The sequence below is a fragment of the Pecten maximus genome, chromosome 7 (genome assembly GCF_902652985.1).
Source record: "Pecten maximus chromosome 7, xPecMax1.1, whole genome shotgun sequence".
In the NCBI taxonomy this organism is placed as follows: Eukaryota; Metazoa; Mollusca; class Bivalvia; order Pectinida; family Pectinidae; genus Pecten; species Pecten maximus.
In genome coordinates, this window is record NC_047021.1 from 31,844,882 (window position 1) to 31,863,894 (window position 19,013).

General features: G+C 34.2%; 1 protein-coding gene across 1 annotated transcript; it reads left to right on the plus strand.

Annotated features, from left to right (window-relative positions):
* The first annotated feature begins 512 nt into the window (after nucleotides 1-512).
* LOC117330587 lies at nucleotides 513-10,470 on the plus strand. Its single transcript, XM_033888998.1, has 9 exons — nucleotides 513-657; nucleotides 3,507-3,602; nucleotides 3,991-4,037; nucleotides 5,323-5,511; nucleotides 6,654-6,830; nucleotides 7,485-7,667; nucleotides 7,904-8,071; nucleotides 9,321-9,353; nucleotides 9,851-10,470. The coding sequence occupies exons 1-9, from the start codon at nucleotides 578-580 to the stop codon at nucleotides 9,997-9,999; spliced, it is 1,122 nt and encodes a 373-aa protein (XP_033744889.1). The 5' UTR covers nucleotides 513-577; the 3' UTR covers nucleotides 10,000-10,470.
* The last annotated feature ends 8,543 nt before the right edge of the window (nucleotides 10,471-19,013 follow it).

The window sequence follows — 19,013 nt, forward strand, 5'->3', positions numbered from 1 at the left end:
GATGCATTTTAGGTTGAATTTTGTTATTTTTGTTGAATTTGACATACATGTTTATGTACTATTCATGTGCTATGAACAAGTAATTGGTTCAAATGGGTCTGATCATAATTAGACAGTTTGGGGAAAAGTTTACTTAAACTGATGAAGTGTTCTATTAGCACTAAAGCAATATTTGATTAAAAAATTGGCTAGGATAAAATTGCTGTAATTTCATAATGATGATCTGGTTAAATTTCTCAAGTTTGAAATTAGTTGTTTGCTATGTTCTCTAAATGCTAAATATAACTTTGATGACAATTACAAATCTCCAGTTATACGTGTACGTAAAGCGAGGTCATGCTGCGTCATTTCCCAACCGTTGTATGGCATTGGACACTTGTAGATTTGATATTGAAGATCCGACGCACACATTTTGACACAGGGGGTAAAGTATAAAGATAACAGTTTCGAATTTATTTGAACGAAGTAATCACTTTGGACATTATAAAAGAGCTAACTCACTTTTGTTGGACATCCCTAAGGTTCCTACTGAAGGGAAGACATTTAACTACGGTTCATTTGACGCAGCACTTCCAACATGAAGACGAGCGTCTGTTTGGCTGTGATCTGTGTCTTGGCAGCGTTTGCCCTGTCAGTTGAAGCACGACACCCGAAAAAGTAAGTTGTCTTTTTCCGAATATTTTTGTTTCTGTAACAGATTTATTTTGCGTTTGAAAGTCACTTAGATAAATATCTATGTATTTATTTCAGTCAATATTAACTGCAGTGACTGCAATTTTGTAGAATGCTGGCGTCATTTTGTTCTTTAAGTTTTCTGTTGTAAAATCAAGGCGACGTTACATAAAAGAATTTTATGATTGTATCAATTATCATCTCCCGAAATTCGAAAGAGTGGCTATCTCTTTTTATTTATTTTAGTTTCAATGTATTTTAAATGTAAAAGGTTTGAGAGTGAAACTTCAATAAATATATAAATAAATAAAAACATGCAAATGAATATTGATAACACAGCAAAACCTTCACAATTCACTATCAGATATTTCATAAAAAAATACACTTCGCTGCTTACAGCAATACAATCTACTCTATTTATTTTCTATCCTCCTTCTGGTTCAAGGCAAACTCCATTTCTACACAATACATAATGTAGCTCGCCACTTTTGGAGTCTTTGTATTTTAATGATATTTAAGTACAAAGGAAAGGCACTACCTATATTTATATCCTAAACAACACCATTCCTAATAGTAGCTTAGTTCAATAATGACTGGATATAGTCGATAAATAGATAGTAACTGCATATAGTCGATAAATAGATAGTGACTGCATATAGTCGAATAACAGATAGTGACTGGATATAGTCGATAAATAGATAGTGACTGCATATAGTCGATAAATAGATAGTGACTGCATATAGTCGATAAATAAATAGTGACTGAATATAGTCGATAAACAGATAGTGGATGGATATAGTCGATAAATAGATAGTGGATGGATATAGTCGATAAATGAATAGTGACTGAATATAGTCGATAAACAGATAGTGGATGGATATAGTCGATAAATAGATAGTGGCTGGATATAGTCGATGAACAGATAGTGGATGGATATAGTCGATAAATAAATAGTGACTGAATATAGTCGATAAACAGATAGTGGATGGATATAGTCGATAAATAGATAGTGGCTGGATATAGTCTGATGTGACTACATATGCGTATAAGCAAAAACAAGTCACTGCCGTGCTTCCAAAGGTGATGCATGCGCAAACGAGGTCTAGTTGCTGTAGTCAGACCAAGTGGTTGAGCAAACTCGACTAGACATGCGCATTGTAACTTCTTGTTTCTCAACAAATGCGCATTGCATGTAACCAAAATGTGTTAACTTCTACAATAGTTGGACCATAGTCACTGAAGTAGACGCTCGAAGAAGGCAAAGTTGATGAATAGATAGTTACTTGATATAGTCGATAAATAGATAGTTACTTGATATAACCGATAAATAGATAGTTACTTGATATAGTCGATAAATAGATAGTTACTTGATATAGTCGATTAATAGATAGTTACTTGATATAGTCGATAATAAGATAGTTACTTGATATAGTCAATAAATAGATAGTTACTTGATATAGTCGATAAATAGATAGACGCTGGATTAGACTGGTACCCCTCAGTTACCTACCCTGTGTAGCCTACACTGGAGGACCGGTAGAGAATAACCATCTTGAGTAGGAATGCGTACTCCAGCGTGTGCGCATCACTATTACGCATGCAATGTCAGCATTGAAACGGTAAGTTCCGCTGAAGCAATGAGCGTCATCAATGTGTCATCGTCATAAATATATCAGACATTGTGACCAAGGATATATTAACTGTTAACGCTAAGATTAATTTATTCGTGCGTATAAGATGTTTCCTTGTTTTAAATAAGCAGTGCATACGTCTAGTGTTCCTTTGTGAGCTAAGCTGAGCTCTGGCGGAGAGTAGAGAACTAAGGTAGAGAACAAGTCTATTCACTGGATGTAGTCGATAAATAGATAGTTGTTTAATATATATTCGATACACAGATAGTGACTGAATGTAGTCGAGATAAATAGATAGTTGTTTAATATAGTCGATAAACAGATAGTGACTGAATTTAGTCGAGATAAATAGATGGTTGTTTAATATAGTCGATAAACAGATAGTGACTGAATGTAGTCGAGATAAATAGATAGTTGTTTAATATAGTCGATGCACAGATAGTGACTGAATGTAGTCGAGATAAATAGATAGTTGTTTAATATAGTCGATAAGCAGATAGTGACTGAATGTAGTCGAGATAAATAGATAGTTGTTTAATATAGTCGATACACAGATAGTGACTGAATGTAGTCGAGATAAATAGATAGTTGTTTAATATAGTCGATACACAGATAGTGACTGAATGTAGTCGAGATAAATAGACAGTTGTTTAATATAGTCGATACACAGATAGTGACTGAATGTAGTCGATAAAGATATACTGACTGCTTAGTAGATAGGGACTGGATAAGTTGATAAAATATAGTTACTGTGTAAGTTTATGAATGGATAGTTACTTTATAATTTGATTAATAGATAGTTACTCATAATTTGACAAGTCGATCGTGACTGTATAAGTTGATAAATTGATATATTTTCTGAATAAAGCCGATAAATAGATAGTGTATAAGTTAAGTTGATAAATAGATAATGACTTTATAAATTGATGAATAGATATTTGCTGAATAATGTTGATACATGTAGTAAGTTACCGGATAAATTGATAAATAGATAGTTACTGTAGAATTTTATAAATAGACAGTGACTGGATGGGTTGCTTAGTAGATAGTTACTCTATAAGTTGATAAAAAGTAGTTACTGTATCATTTCATAAATAGATAGCTACTATATAAGTTGATGAATAGATAGTTTGTATAGGTTGATATATGAACATTGATTGGATAACTGAGATATATTTATATATGTAAATGTTTTGTATTTAGATGTTATGAGACGTATATACAGAGGATAACTGTACCACAGCTCGTGACATACAGGCTCTTCATTTGGGGCAGATGGTTCACCTTTAGGCAATACGTGTAAGTATTCAAATATTTATTAGAATTGGTTTGAATACATTGTTTTACTATCACATTTGCATTATCTACTGATGGAGATCACTTTGATATTGCCAATTTACTGGAGATACATTCGATTTATCTTGTAATAAAGTATAGTATAAAGGTCAGTGTGATACTTCAAACTTGAAAACGTCATTATTATCATTTCCCCATATCTGGTGTTAGATATAATTATTTCAATAGGGTAGGTGCCAGTTTATGTATTTTTGTGACAAGCTCTGTATTCGCTATTGGTGATGTAGCCTTTTCTAAATACGATACCAGATCTTTAGGTGTGTTATTTTGTGCGATTGCTTGCCATCCACATTGTGTGTATACATAAGATGTCTTTCCCCTTGATTTATAGATTTACAACAAGACTAGTGACCAGGAGCCGTGAAATACCTTGCCCGGGTAAGTATAGGCTTGAAATGATTTTGTTTGTTCGTGGGAGGGGGTCAAGCAAAGTCTTCTTTTTTTGTTATTTTTCATATATATACATATATACTAGAAAGTACGACAGAAATTTGTACCGAGAGAAATATTTATAATATATGTACAATCGGTATCCATGTATGTAAATACATTGCGATCCAGGTATTCATATCATCTTATAGACGACTTCCACAATGATCATGCCAGGGTATCGGGCCGACCAACACTGCGCCATTGAAACGTTCTTTTTTAAGAACGCCGATGTGGCGCAGCGGTATAAGCTGCGGGTATTTCTGGCTAGGCAATCAGGTGCCGTAGAACGTGAGCTCGAGGCCCGGTCAGGGCACGAGTCAAAAAGTTGTCTTCCTTCGTCATTTGCGTTGCAAAGCTACATATATACTAGAAAGTATATACTAGGAAGTTCAGTGTCTGGTATTACATATAAAAATAACAATATTCAAAACACGTTGATCTGTTAAGCATGAGAGTTTTCATTATATTTTCAGATGCTTTACATCGTTAGGCTTACATGGTTGCCTAAATAGTAACAAATTATGACGTCATACATGATTCATTAACTATACATTGTGACGTCATACTAATGGGAGATAATTATGTCTACAGCAGTCTGTTCAATCTAGGTATTAAAGTTCTAATAAAATATTTTTTCTTTCTATCAACGGTATCTTCTGTAAAAAGTTTATCAAAAGAAAATATATTTAATTGTTTCTTTCTGTGGGTTTCAAAATGTTCGCTAAGATTCCATACATCCTGGGCATGTTATGACATAAATTACGTTTTTGGATTCGCATGCCATAATTGTCATTGATAGAAAAAATCCTTTGATTAAATATGTACATGTGACACATCGTGGATCTTTACATTTCGTAACCTTAAATTCTTTTTGATTCTCAAAATTCAACTTACATAAAAGTCTTCTTAAATTTTTGGCCTGCCGCCTAATATCAATAAATTATTTATTTTCAATGTATTTTTCATTTGAGTATCTTTTTGTAAAACGTTCAAGTTGTTAACTGAATTTTGAGGATTAAATAGAATTTAAGGTTACGAAATGTTAAGATCCACGTGTATTAATGGTACTAGAGTCGCCAAAACTACGAAAAATACGATAAAGCTATTACAATTGTCACAATGAGACCAGTACCAGGATTATAAATGAGTGCATACCCTACATAGTTGTGTTTTCGAACGATAAAACAAAAGTACAAAGGAAGTTATGGAGTCTTTGTGTGTTTTATTTTAGTTAATTGTCAGTGGGACGACTGGAAACCAAACGGAGAATGGGGCATTTGTTCCGTGACATGCGGCAAAGGGTTAGAGGAGCAACTATTGACACGCAAGATTAAGATCGCGGCTAAATATGGAGGGAAACCATGTGAAGGACCTAATCAAAAGCTTGACTATCGATCCTGTGATATGTTGGATTGTCCAAGTAAGAAAACGATGATCTACAAATGCATTGTACATGCAAAAGTTGGAACCTAATTATAAATTTTCGTTCGACCGGTTTATGTTGCTAACGTTCAAAGCATAATGGTATCTGTTAATCTATAGTAAATGTTATATTGACAAAGTTAATAGTGTCATGACATCTGTTAATCTATAGTAAAGGTTATATTGACAAAGTTAATGGTGTAATGACATCTGTTCATCTATAGTAAAGGTTATATTGACAAAGTTAATAGTGTAATGACATCTGTTTATCTATAGTAAAGGTTATATTGACAAAGTTAATGGTGTAATGACATCTGTTCATCTATAGTAAAGGTTATATTGACAAAGTTAATAGTGTAATGACATCTGTTTATCTATAGTAAAGGTTATATTGACAAAGTTAATGGTGTAATGACATCTGTTCATCTATAGTAAATGTTATATTGACAAAGTAAATAGTGTCATGACATCTGTTTATCTAGGTTATCTAGGTAAATGTTATGTTGACAAAGTAAATTTTGTAATGACATATGTTAATCTATAGTAAAGGTTATATTGACAAAGTAAATTGTGTAATGACATGTTGATCTATAGTAAAGGTTATGTTGACAAAGTTAATGCTATGGTAAACATACTCTAGTGACTATGTCATATGGAACTTATTAAACAATTTTAGTTATAAATAGTATTGAACTTGTTTGGAAAATTCCATATGACAACGCCAATCAGGTTAGATAATTGATGAGTAGCAAGACAGAGTCCCAGGTAAAAACTGCTTTTGCACTTCATATCCAGGTATAAGATAGATAAGTGTTGACGTATATTTTTGTCGAATGTAAACCAAATATAGTTTTAAGATAGATAAGTGTTTACGTATATTTTTATCGAATGTAAACCGAATGTAGTTTAAGAGATGCGATTCAAATACGATGACTAATTGTTCAGATGTAGTTCTGCAATCAATTGTATGTATTATATAGATTCATATTAGAACTAAATCTAATGTCCTGCTGGAGGTCACTTTGTTAACGTCTACTTAGCTATATACAAAGCTTTCTTAACGGGAAGTAAACCTTCTAAATATAATCTACAATTCGTTTCAGCTTAACTCATATAAAGAAATATAATTTCGTGTTCCAGGCACTATTTGTAAGGAGAAAAAGAATGGCCATCATGCTCATCTCCAAATATGCGCTAAGCATATACACTGTGAGAATGGCAAGGCTCACGTGAAGAAGTGCGCGGAAGGAACGGCATGGGACAGGGACAGCATGGCCGATAACAAATGTACAAGTGAAGGTCTCGATAAGTGTGATGGTAAGCTTCTTACAACATGACAACATGTTAATAGCTAACGTGTTTGTTTTTTATTCTATTTTTTTTTTCTATTTTTTTTTATAACCTTCCTATTGGTTATTCTATCTTTTTCCATTGTTGACAAATACGAATATTTGTTGTGTTTAAGTAAGTACGCTTTCAATTGTTTTGAAAATTTGAATGAATTTGATTGCTTCACTAACTGCAAACAATTTACAAAATAGTTTATCTTTACATCTTTAAATAATCTTAATCACTTAACAATGAGCTAGCATATTTTCTCCTACACAGGAAAGACAAAAGGACGTATCTATTATGATCTAGGTCACAATTAAGCTAATTCTGGAGCTTACATTTGCGAAAATATTAATTAGTGTCACAAAGTTTTCATTTATCATTCGACATGCGCCAGTCCGGCGACATGATATAGGAATTTCAATGAATATATAGCATTTAGAAACTAAGAAACAAGGAAGGCTAATGAAAAATCTTTAGATTACCTATGTTTGTGGAATGATAATTTAAGATGCGTATTGGTAAAATATATATATATTCTTTGGTATTGCCTGTGTTTACGGGATGTTTAAGTTTAAATGTAAATTTATATGTATACAAATATATTGTATGAATAAGAAGGCTGATTTTTTCCCTTAGGTATCGCGTGTATTCGCGGGATGATTTACCCTGATCAGAGGGATTGTAGGTTGTACCACAAGTGCGACCACAACCGACTGCACCAGAAGAAATGCCCAGAGACTGAACCCTACTTTGATATGCAGTTGAGTACGTGCACAGCTAGGAGAGATGCATGTGGCAAGCCAGGAAAACCAATTGAAGGTAAAAATCACAAAATGTTGGTGTTTCTCGATGAAGTGACAATGCTAAGATGCAATATTAAGGTCGAAACACTTAGGAACCAATTAATTATATATACATATACATGTATATATAAACAAAAAACAAACATAACAAACATACAAAAAAAACCCAAACAAACAAACAAGCAAGCATAACAATCATACAATAAAAAATAACAAGAATAGGGTAACAATAGGTTGCTTTTGTTTTTGTAGTATTGGAATGTGATGACCAATTTGGCAATATCACGGACAGGGCACATTGTAACAAGTTTTTCCAATGCGTTCACGGAAAGCCTGTGAGTCAGCTTTGCCCACCTGGTACACTGTTCGACCCTAGCAGACAACTTTGCGACCACAAAAGCAGTGTGACTTGTATTAACGGTAGGTAGAGCGAGCTATTCAAGTTGTTGAATCCTTACGAAGAATTACCAGAAGCACATGAGTCTTATTTATCACAAATGATGTGGTAAGGAAAAATCACAAATGATGTGGTAAGGAAAAGGGCAACCGAAATAAAGTGATGAAAGATATACAGGAAACGTATATATTTTAATGATAATCTTACATTAGCGGTTTTATGCTGTTGTTTTAACCCCCTTTTTAGCCTTAGCCTCATAGACGTTTTTTCTGTAATTATTCTTTTCCACGCTTTGTAGCCGTATGTAACAAACATATAATTATAAGAAAGGGAAAATAAAATCGAAGATATGATATAATGATAAATGTCACAATAATTAGACTCTTGTGATTCCCTTATCTACGTCAAGTTGTCATATATCTTTTTTTTCTATTTTGAATAGTGCTTGGATCAAAACTATGTATATATATATTATACATTTCAGCAATGTCTTAGCAAAAAAGATATAAAATAATATAAAAACTATGTACAATGTATGTGAAATTCTTTTAACATATAATTACATTATAGAGATCGTGTGACATGCAATATTGTCGTTCAGTAAGTACGACAAAATAATTAACAAACATTCAACTGTGTCGGTGTTACTTTATGAATGCTCTTTTGGCTATGTAGATAAATGACGTCATGCTACTGTTCATGATTTCACGTCTATTGTCTATATACAGAGGAGAGATATTGAAAATAAATCTGCAGTTATGAATTTAGACTCTGTAAATCGCACAACCTTTTTATAATGTTAAATTCTTTTTATATCTTATTTCAAATTGAAGTGATAAGTCTCATTTATCAGTTTCATATCGAACTCGACAAAGTTATCTTACATATAAGACTAATGTACGCGATAAAATAAATTTGATATTTAACAAACATTGGTCTATTATCATTAAACGACAGTATATATTTTTTTTCCAGTTTTGCCTTGCCCTATATATTAAGAAAGAAAAAAAGAAAATTATCTATTTGTGGCCCGCAGTTTTTCGTTACGCTGAAAATTAACACATATTTCCATGTTATCGTGAGACCAAAATAAATATTCCTTGATCGTGTCAGAGTAACAATCGTTCAATATGGGTATTGTTGATACATTTGATTAAAGATAACTTCCAATTTGTATACAGGACAATCATTTACATGGTGAACACGTAAACCAATCCCAGTCTTTACTTTTACACCAAGTTTATATTTTTTTCGTAATGTTCTTATTTGCAGAAGACGAAGAGGACGAGGAAGAGGAAAAACCAGGTACATACGTATATATAGCCAAATATATAACCTTTACGTGTATTTTTCGTACTGTACCTGGCGCGTGCCAATATGTTATTAATTGTTCTCGGTCAATCAAAAAATATTTATCTCTTAGAGTAAACCGTTCTTTATCAGGGCGATAGCTAACTGTGTTCCTTAGTTCGACACGACATCTTCGTGGTTGTCAATAACAACAAATAAGGCTAGAACGAGGCAGTGACTGTTTCAATTTTATTATCATTTGGCTGCGTATATGTACTGAATAAGAAATATTATGTATTTTCGTTCATTTTTTAATAACTTCACTTTGGTAAAAGATGATAACGGCAAGCTTTAATAAGCTTCGGTGACGCCGTTTTAATTTCTGGTTGTTGTAAAAGAATGAATATTTTTAAAAGTGATTTCTGCCGATAATGTTTACATTTTCGGCTATATAACAATAACCACCTTTATTTTGGTAAAATATTTGTTTTTATATATTCTTTATAAAACAGAACCAGAGATCTGCCTAAACGGGGAATTCACCACGGATAGCGATGACTTCAATGTCTACTACCAGTGCGTACATGGCAAGAAAGTGGAGCAAAAATGTCCAGCAGGTCTCATCTTCGACGTCGCCCTTAAGGTGTGCAATTATCCGTAGCAAGTACGTCAGTGACGTCATGGATCAACATATCTGCTCTATTCACTTTGAACTCTATGTCCCTCTTTTTGCGTGCTTTTAAAGCGTCTTCCTGTTTGGAACTAGTAACAAGTCGAGAATACCATCATGATTTCTGTACATGCTTGTCATTTGAAAGTATATCTTCCAATACGATCCACAAGGTACCAACGAACGCGATTGTTTTTCCCTGGAGATTTAGATGAATTTCATAATACTGTTGGAATATAATTTGATGTCTATTTTTGGAAGGATAACAAAGTCGGGAAAAGAAAGACATTATACATATTAATTATGGAGTATTTCATCGTTTGATTCCATCCTTTACGATTCTCCATAACATTTATAGATGTTTAATCCAACCAGGATGCGTTAGTCTGTTTTCTTGTTTTATATGATTGTTGTAACATGTTCTTTATTCTGCTTTTTTTCCAATAAATTTCTTGCATTTGAGTTTGATATTTTGTCTCTGTATACAATGTTCATATTTTGAATATGATAATTTAACATTCTCTCTACAAACGAAATTAGATTTTAAAAACATAAATGAAGAATACAATAAAGTTTCGGTGCTGGTGTAAAAAAAAATCATACCTCACCATCAATTCAGTTTGCAAACAGATATCGTGGTAACAAAACTGCCACGGGACCAATAGGATTCTGTCAACAAACCATTCCGATTACAACTGGTATTTGTTAAGTACTACAGGGTTTACAAAAAAAATAGAAAATATATAATAATATTAGCAATGGAACCATGATGTGAAACAAAATTTTTGGTTTGGTTTGGTTTATTTTGTTTAACGTGAACGATATATGTATATGTATATGGATGAATACCCTTGAAAACAAGACCAGGTATTCTGGAACCTATCTTTCTCCTTCACAGACGACACCCGCCATACAATTCTGGATCAAATCCAGTCACATATCTCACAATATGAGGACGGCACCACTTATGATCAAGCATTGAACAAACGGAACATCGACTATAAAACTTCCACGTGGTCTTCATAAGATACTAAAAATATAACAACCTACAATTATACCGACAGCATAGCAACCAACCACAATTATACCGACAGCATAGCAACGAACCACAATTATACCGACAGCATAGCAACCAACCACAATTATACCGACAGCATATCAACCAACCACAATTATACCGACAGCATATCAACCAACCACAATTATACCGACAGCATATCAGCGAACCACAATTATACCGACAGCATAGCAACCAACCACAATTATACCGACAGCATAGCAACCAACCACAATTATACCGACAGCATAGCAACCAACCACAATTACACCAACAGCATAGCAACGAAACACAATTACACGGACAGCATAGCAACTACCCACAAGTATATCGACAGCATAGCAACGAACCACAATTATACCGACAGCATAGCAACGAACCACAATTACACCGACAGCATAGCAACGAACCACAATTATACCGACAGCATAGTAACGAACCACAATTATACCGACAGCATAGCAACGAACCACAATTATACCGACAGCATATCAACGAAACACAATTACACCGACAGCATAACAACGAACCACAATAAATCATACCGACAGCATAGCAACTACCCACAAGTATATCGACAGCATAGCAACGAACCACAATTATACCGACAGCATAGCAACGAACCACAATTACACCGACAGCATAGCAACGAACCACAATTATACCGACAGCATAGCAACGAACCACAATTATACCGACAGCATAGCAACGAAACACAATTACACCGACAGCATAGCAACGAACCACAATTATACCGACAGCATAGCAACGAACCACAATTACACCCACAGCATAGCAACGAAACACAATTACACCGACAGCATAACAACGAACCACAATTAATCATACCGACAGCATAGCAACGAAACACAATTCCACCGACAGCATAGCAACGAAACACAATTATACCGACAGCATATCAACGAACCACAATTAATCATACCGACAGCATAGCAACGAAACACAATTCCACCGACAGCATAGCAACTAAACACAATTCCACCGACAGCATAGCAACGAACCACAATTAATCATACCGACAGCATAGCAACGAACCACAATTACACCGACAGCATAGCAACGAACCACAATTAATCATACCGACAGCATAGCAACGAACCGCAATTATACCGACAGCATATCAACAAACCACAATTATACCGACAGCATAGCAACGAACCACAATTACACCGACAGCATATCAACGAACCACAATTAATCATACCGACAGCATAGCAACGAACCGCAATTATACCGACAGCATATCAACAAACCACAATTATACCGACAGCATAGCAACGAACCACAATTATACCGACAGCATAGTAACGAACCACAATTATACCGACAGCATAGCAACGAAACACAATTATACCGACGGCATAGCAACGAAACACAATTATACCGACAGCATAGCAACGAAACACAATTATACCGACAGCATAGCAACGAAACACAATTATACCGACAGTATAGCAACGAACCACTATTAATCATACCGACAGCATATCAACGAACCACAATTAATCATACCGACAGCATAGCAACGAAACACAATTACACCCACAGCATAGCAACGAATCACAATTCCACCCACAGCATAGCAACGAACCACAATTATACCCGACAGCATAGCAACGAAACACAATTACACCGACAGCATAGCAACGAACCACAATTACACCGACAGCATAGCAACGAACCACAATTATACCGACAGCATAGCAACGAACAACAATTACACCCACAGCATAGCAAAGAATCACAATTACACCCACAGCATAGCAACGAATCACAATTACACCCACAGCATAGCAACGAACCACAATTACACCCACAGCATAGCAACCAACCACAATTATACCGACAGCATAGCAACCAACCACAATTAACCATACCGACAACATTGCAACCAACCAAAATTATATAAACAACATAGCAACCAACAAAAAGTATCCCGACAACATTGCAACCAACCAAAAGCATACCGTCAACATAACAACCATTAACAAAAGAAGAATTTGGAAACAAACTTAAACGTACACATTACCTAGGCGCTGTACATTCATTTAACGTTTTTTGGGAAAGTGAAACACTTATTGAGTTAATCTCAAAATTAACATCAGACTTTATTGATGACGTTATGAATAGGGTGAAAACGGTGTTTGTGTTTCATAATCCCTATAATTATTGGAATATTTTAAAAATAGCACTTCCTGCAACTTGACGATTTTCTGACTTTGTTTACCATCAGTACTCAAAGTAATTTGCTAAATAATGACAAAATACTTATAAGGTGGGTGTGCTACCTCTATGAAGACTTAACACAGGTAAAAGTGTGCATAAAAATACGGAAATCTTCGTTATTGAGATTACACACCTCGGTTATTTCACAACATCTAGATATACAGTTAAGCCCAAAAGCTACATCGAACTTAACTTATGACTTTATGAACAGTTTTGAAAATAAACCACTTCGGTTTTTGTGTTAAAGTATTAAACACGAACATACAATTTGTGGTCCTCTAATTATTGGATTTTTCTAAAACTTCACCTTCCCGCAACTTGACGTTTACAATGTACATGACAAATACTGTTTCCCGATTTTTTGTTTTAAGTTTTAATATCATAACTCAACATAAGCGGAACACTTGCAAAATAGTTATATAATAAGTATCACTATACGTAAAATATTGACATTGATAAAAATGTGCCTCAACATTGGACCTTTTTTTTTGTCTCTAAGACTGTGTTACATAATCATTGTGCACTATTAATCTATACATATAAATCCATGATTTGCAGCAAATTTGCAGCAAATCATACTTTTGAGAATATAAGATCATCTGAAAGCATATGGTATTGTTTTGGTAATTTTCTAGTATAGAAAAGTGAACCCTGTTGTACTTCTTTGATAGGAAACACTAAGAAAGCAACAGTTCAGGTCCCTGAGGCCTTTTGGTTTGTTTTAACATAACTCATAGGTTGTCTCTTAGGTTGCTAGGAATAACACTGATGTTCAAATTGGTTTGTGGGTAAAATTCAATTGTTCCAGTAAGAGGTTTTTTTTTATATATAAATGTATATATATATTGACTATATGTCATTCTATATTTGAAAGACACACTAAACGTACTGAAAACTACCTACTTCCTTATTCTGATAAGTAATGACAAATGTAAGCAATTGTACATCTGTTTGTTTACGCATTTGTCACAGGGTTTGTCTGGCCTGGCCACTGCACCAATTTTTTAAAATCTTTGTCACCATAGCTTTATTCAAACTTAGTGAGTTAGGTAGAATGAAACAACGAAGAAATGTAACGGTTTTTTGTAAATAACTTTGAATTAGCTCGAAAATTGACTTAAATGTTTCTTTTACAGAGAAAATATCACTAGTGAAATATCCAATACAGCATAGCAAAATACACAGATTTTACTGGAAAAGCATACCGAAATGTTTAGTTTCCATTGTAACAGAGATATATAAAAATGAAATATCTTCAATAGCAAAAAGATTGTGCGTTTCCCTAATATGGGAACAGGGTTTTGTAGAATTAAGCTATACGGCTGGAGATGCAGCCCGGAAAAGCTAGTAAACAGTAACGTTTGTACGTATTTATGATTATTTCATGGTAACAAAGAAATATCTAAAATAAAACTCGCAAATAACAAAAGGCACAACTAAGGCACTAAAATGAGTTTCGATTGTATTAAACGGAGATTTTAATGATTTAGTACAATATAGAGTAGCTATTGGTTGTTTATACCAGCGAACACATGGCATATTAACTACACTACACTTTGAAAAAATGAACTTTCTCATCAAGAAAATGTAACTATATGCCAATCAACCCAACTATTTATTAAAAATACAAATAGATTTTAATAGCCTGGAGTATCGTAATTCCGTGGACATAACAACATAAAGAAACAAATAACAGTCATAACTCACACTTACCTTACTTAATGTGTTTTTATTTACGTTAGCTATTGTTAAGCTTCAAAACGATCATATTTCGTCATCCTATGATACGGCATGCATAACGCCAGCGTTGAAAGCATCATGCACATTTGAAGTGTGTCAGCCGCCATGACAGTATTGTAATTCCGTGGGTCATTTCCGGGGCTTGATTGATTGATTGATGGGGCTTAACGTCCTTGTTCCGGTTATAACCGAGCCTAGGACACCATTTCCGGGGCAATAGCCGTGGCCTTATTTGAGTCATAGGGAATTGAATATTCATAGTTGGAGGGCGGAGTTATGCAGACGACATCTTCTCATTGGTGTGCAACGCAGGGGTGCCCAACAATAGAGCGTCTATACTATTTATAGAAACGGGAATAGTGAAATATGGTGTTCTAACGATGATTTCTATAAAAAATGTTATATCTTACCTGTTTAAACCGCATTTTCTTAAAGCAGTACGTTGAAACACTCTCTGGAATGTTCTAAAGCGTCCGGGTGACAGAGATTTGTTTATTTACAGATCACGAGAAAAAGATCGCGGATAGACTCTGATCCACGAATCAAACAATATCCACGGAATTACGATACCCAACGATAATATCTTTATTGGAAATTAATGTACATTGTATTTTTGTGTCTGCGGACTCGGGTGACATTCGGGTGTGTGTGAAATGTTATAAATGAAGGACCAGAAAAGAAAAGGAGGAAGACACCACTGGCATGGATTATCATAGACATTAGACAAGTTTGAACGAAAGGAAAGTCGAATTGTGTACCAAAGTGATTGTTGCCCGAGTCCGCTTAGGTCTACCACAAAACTATTTGTCTTTATTAAGTATTTAGATATACATGTATATCCCATATATATAAGATTATTTGTATCAATATCTTATAAAATCTCTCTCTGTCTCTCTCTCTCTCTCTCTCTCTCTCTTCTTTCCCCCCTCCCACTCCCCCTCTCTTCCCCTTTCTCACCGTCACTCTCTCCGTCTCCCTCCCCTTCTCTCTCTCTCTCTCTCTCTTTCTCGCTATTTCTTATAAAATTAGATTGTAAATATGTAAATAAAACTGCCATCATGTGAATTTTCTCTCAATGTAAAATTGTATCGGGAGAGGGCCTAATATGAGTTGGAAAACTTGTGCCCAATCCCTTTGTAACAAATTGTAAATTACAAATAAAATATGTTTAAATCAAAAGTTGTACCCCGGAAAAAAAAGTCCCCAGACGGAGAACAAGATCGACTTTTGGAATATATTCTTTTGTCAATAAGTATTAGTCGAGACGTTCTACTTAACACGAAAATCATCCTACTGGAAAATTGAATGTCTAACAAACACTTATAAAAATAAAAAAAAAAAAAAAAAAAAAATTAGACGCTCGCAACCTTACCGTTAGATAAGATAACCCTAAAGAAAAGCATTTTCTTATGTAACGGTTTCACGGATAAGCATGTTATACAAGCTTAAAATAGATTTTGTTACCAATAACATTACAAACTTAACAATCTCTGAATTGTCCCGGGATCTTACGTATTCGACCACAGGCTAGCTCTAAGCCATGCCTTTAGGACACTCTTATTAAACAAGTCTTCTGTTTCAATGTTTCAATGTTTATAACCTTATTCAGCGACGGGAAATCAAATAAATTATACATTTTAATTATCAAGCTTGTTCATTATTAATTAATTAACGGACACTTGATTGCTACTACACTGACTAATGTCAAAAAACGCCCGAATTATAAGGAAAAAAACAACAAAACAAAATGGCTTTATGTAATTAAATTAAAAAGTTACATGGCAAAGATAAGCCGTTTCGGAAGTGACCGACTTATTACTATTGGAAATTACGTTAACTATGATGCGTGGAACGTAATGTGAAACTAAGTTTTAGACATTTGCCTAAGTTACATAGTTCCTTTTTATTCGGAACAATTGATAATTGAATCAGTTTATACATGTAAAATTGACGATTCCAGTAATATTCTTCATACATCTTTTACGTAAATAATAATTAAAACAAATATGTTTTATCTCATTTCTAAGCCACTATGATCTTCCTATGCGACCGACTTCACGGATATACACAGGTTAAAATCGCAAGTATATCTCATAGATATCAATTAAAACAAATAGAGGATCATACATGAGTGGCTATGTCTATGAAAATTTATCAAACGAGTTCAATAATTTGATATGTCATGAGCTTTTAAGTGATCGACTTTATCAAACTCCATATAACACAGCCACGAGTGCAAGATTCTATTTGTCCCATAACTCATATTTATGAGAATATAAATGAAAATTTTCAAATTAATGTCTGTACAGGTGGATTTCGACTCGTCATACGGTTATTGCTACGTAATAATTTATGACGTCACTATAGTGCTATTAACAGGTCAGTTATAATCTATGAGGTAATTAATTTACCTCTCTTGGTGCTTAGTGAGTCTCGATCGTCTTATAATGAGCGTCACGTGCCACATTGGTAACAATGATCTAAAAATGAAGTCAGTAGTGTAATTATACTAATTATAACCATTTTTAATCCCAAAAACAATTTCAGCATGACAATGTTTATTTTTTTCAACGCGAGATACTAAAAATAGCTATTCAGTCTACCAACAACAACCGCCGACAGTTTATAACACGTGCACAATCACATACATATTTTTTTGTAAGTACATTTGACTAAATTACAAACCGTTATGTATAACAAAATCCACAAGTCTAAATTAAGTTGGTGAGGACCCAAGGTCTCGCTGGAGTGCATATCAAAATGTTCTTACCTGCATGCTTATATATACTAAACCGGTGTATAAAAATAAGAAAAAATACATAAAATGGAAAAAGAGAGCTTATCTTAAAAACTGAAATGGTGTCGCCATGATAAACCATACAACGTAGGACAACCGAGAATTGCCGTCTCAAGCACAGGCGCTTGCATAGAAAATATGACATTTTTTGATATGACAGTGGTATGTGTAATCTGTTAAGCTTAACAGATTAACATACCACTGTCAAAAAAAAAAAAAAAAATGAAAATAACATTTTCTATGCAAGCGCCTGTGGTCTCAAGTGGTTCGATTATACCTGGTCGTTTGTATGTTTGTGTGCTGTTGTGTTTGTGTCTTTGGACATGACACTTTACCCGAATGTTCCAGTCGTTCTACAAGGTAGCCATCGCTTACTACATGGGGAGACACTGCCTCAAATGTCCACGACTTTTACAGACAGATACACCGCGCAATGAATTTATACATTTAGTTGTATATAGAATGTTATATTGTAACAGGTGATGGCTTTAGCGCATTGTTATGATCCATAAGAATGCGAAAAAAAATTGACATACAGTAAGTATATTTTTGTATACATGACTATATTTTATACCTCTCCTATTGCTGTTCAAAATATCAGTAGTATACAGTAGAACATATCAAAACGTCTTAATTACATATCAATGAAGTACACATTGTATTTAATTTGTTCAAGGAATATATTATTCCGGAACGAAAGTTTAAATAATACATCGTTCCATTCGCCAAGCCTTGCTGATAACAAAGCAGTGACGTTCTTCACATTGCCACTCCGGAGATTTCTCTGTGAGGTCACCTGGCAAAAAATATGGTAATATCCACCTGGACCTTTCTCATGTATATCTTAAATGCAAGTGAGTAGGTATATAAAACGCTCGTGTGGAATACAGCCTCCAATAGAACGTATTCGGCGGACACTTAACGACACAGGTAAATGAGATTTTCTTATTTCTAGATATTTCGACATTGCTTTTCTCCGTTAAATATCAATAATATTGCATGTGTATATGTATATACATATATAGATAATATATAAGTAAAAAAATGTTTTTAATTAAGGTTTCGATGATTATGGAATTCTAAAAATGGCATCTGTCCTATGTTTTACTCCGGGTACTCCAGCTTCCCTCCACCTCCAAATCCAGGCACGTCCTTAAATGACCC

What these genes read in the sequence shown, in the direction of transcription:
- LOC117330587 (XM_033888998.1), top strand. Translation starts at nt 578, where the DNA reads ATGAAGACGAGCGTCTGTTTGGCTGTGATCTGTGTCTTGGCAGCGTTT. An exon ending in GAAGCACGACACCCGAAAAA is followed by an intron (nt 658 to 3,506) that starts GTAAGTTGTCTT and finishes TTTTGTATTTAG; the next exon opens with ATGTTATGAGACGTATATAC. An exon ending in TTCACCTTTAGGCAATACGT is followed by an intron (nt 3,603 to 3,990) that starts GTAAGTATTCAA and finishes CTTGATTTATAG; the next exon opens with ATTTACAACAAGACTAGTGA.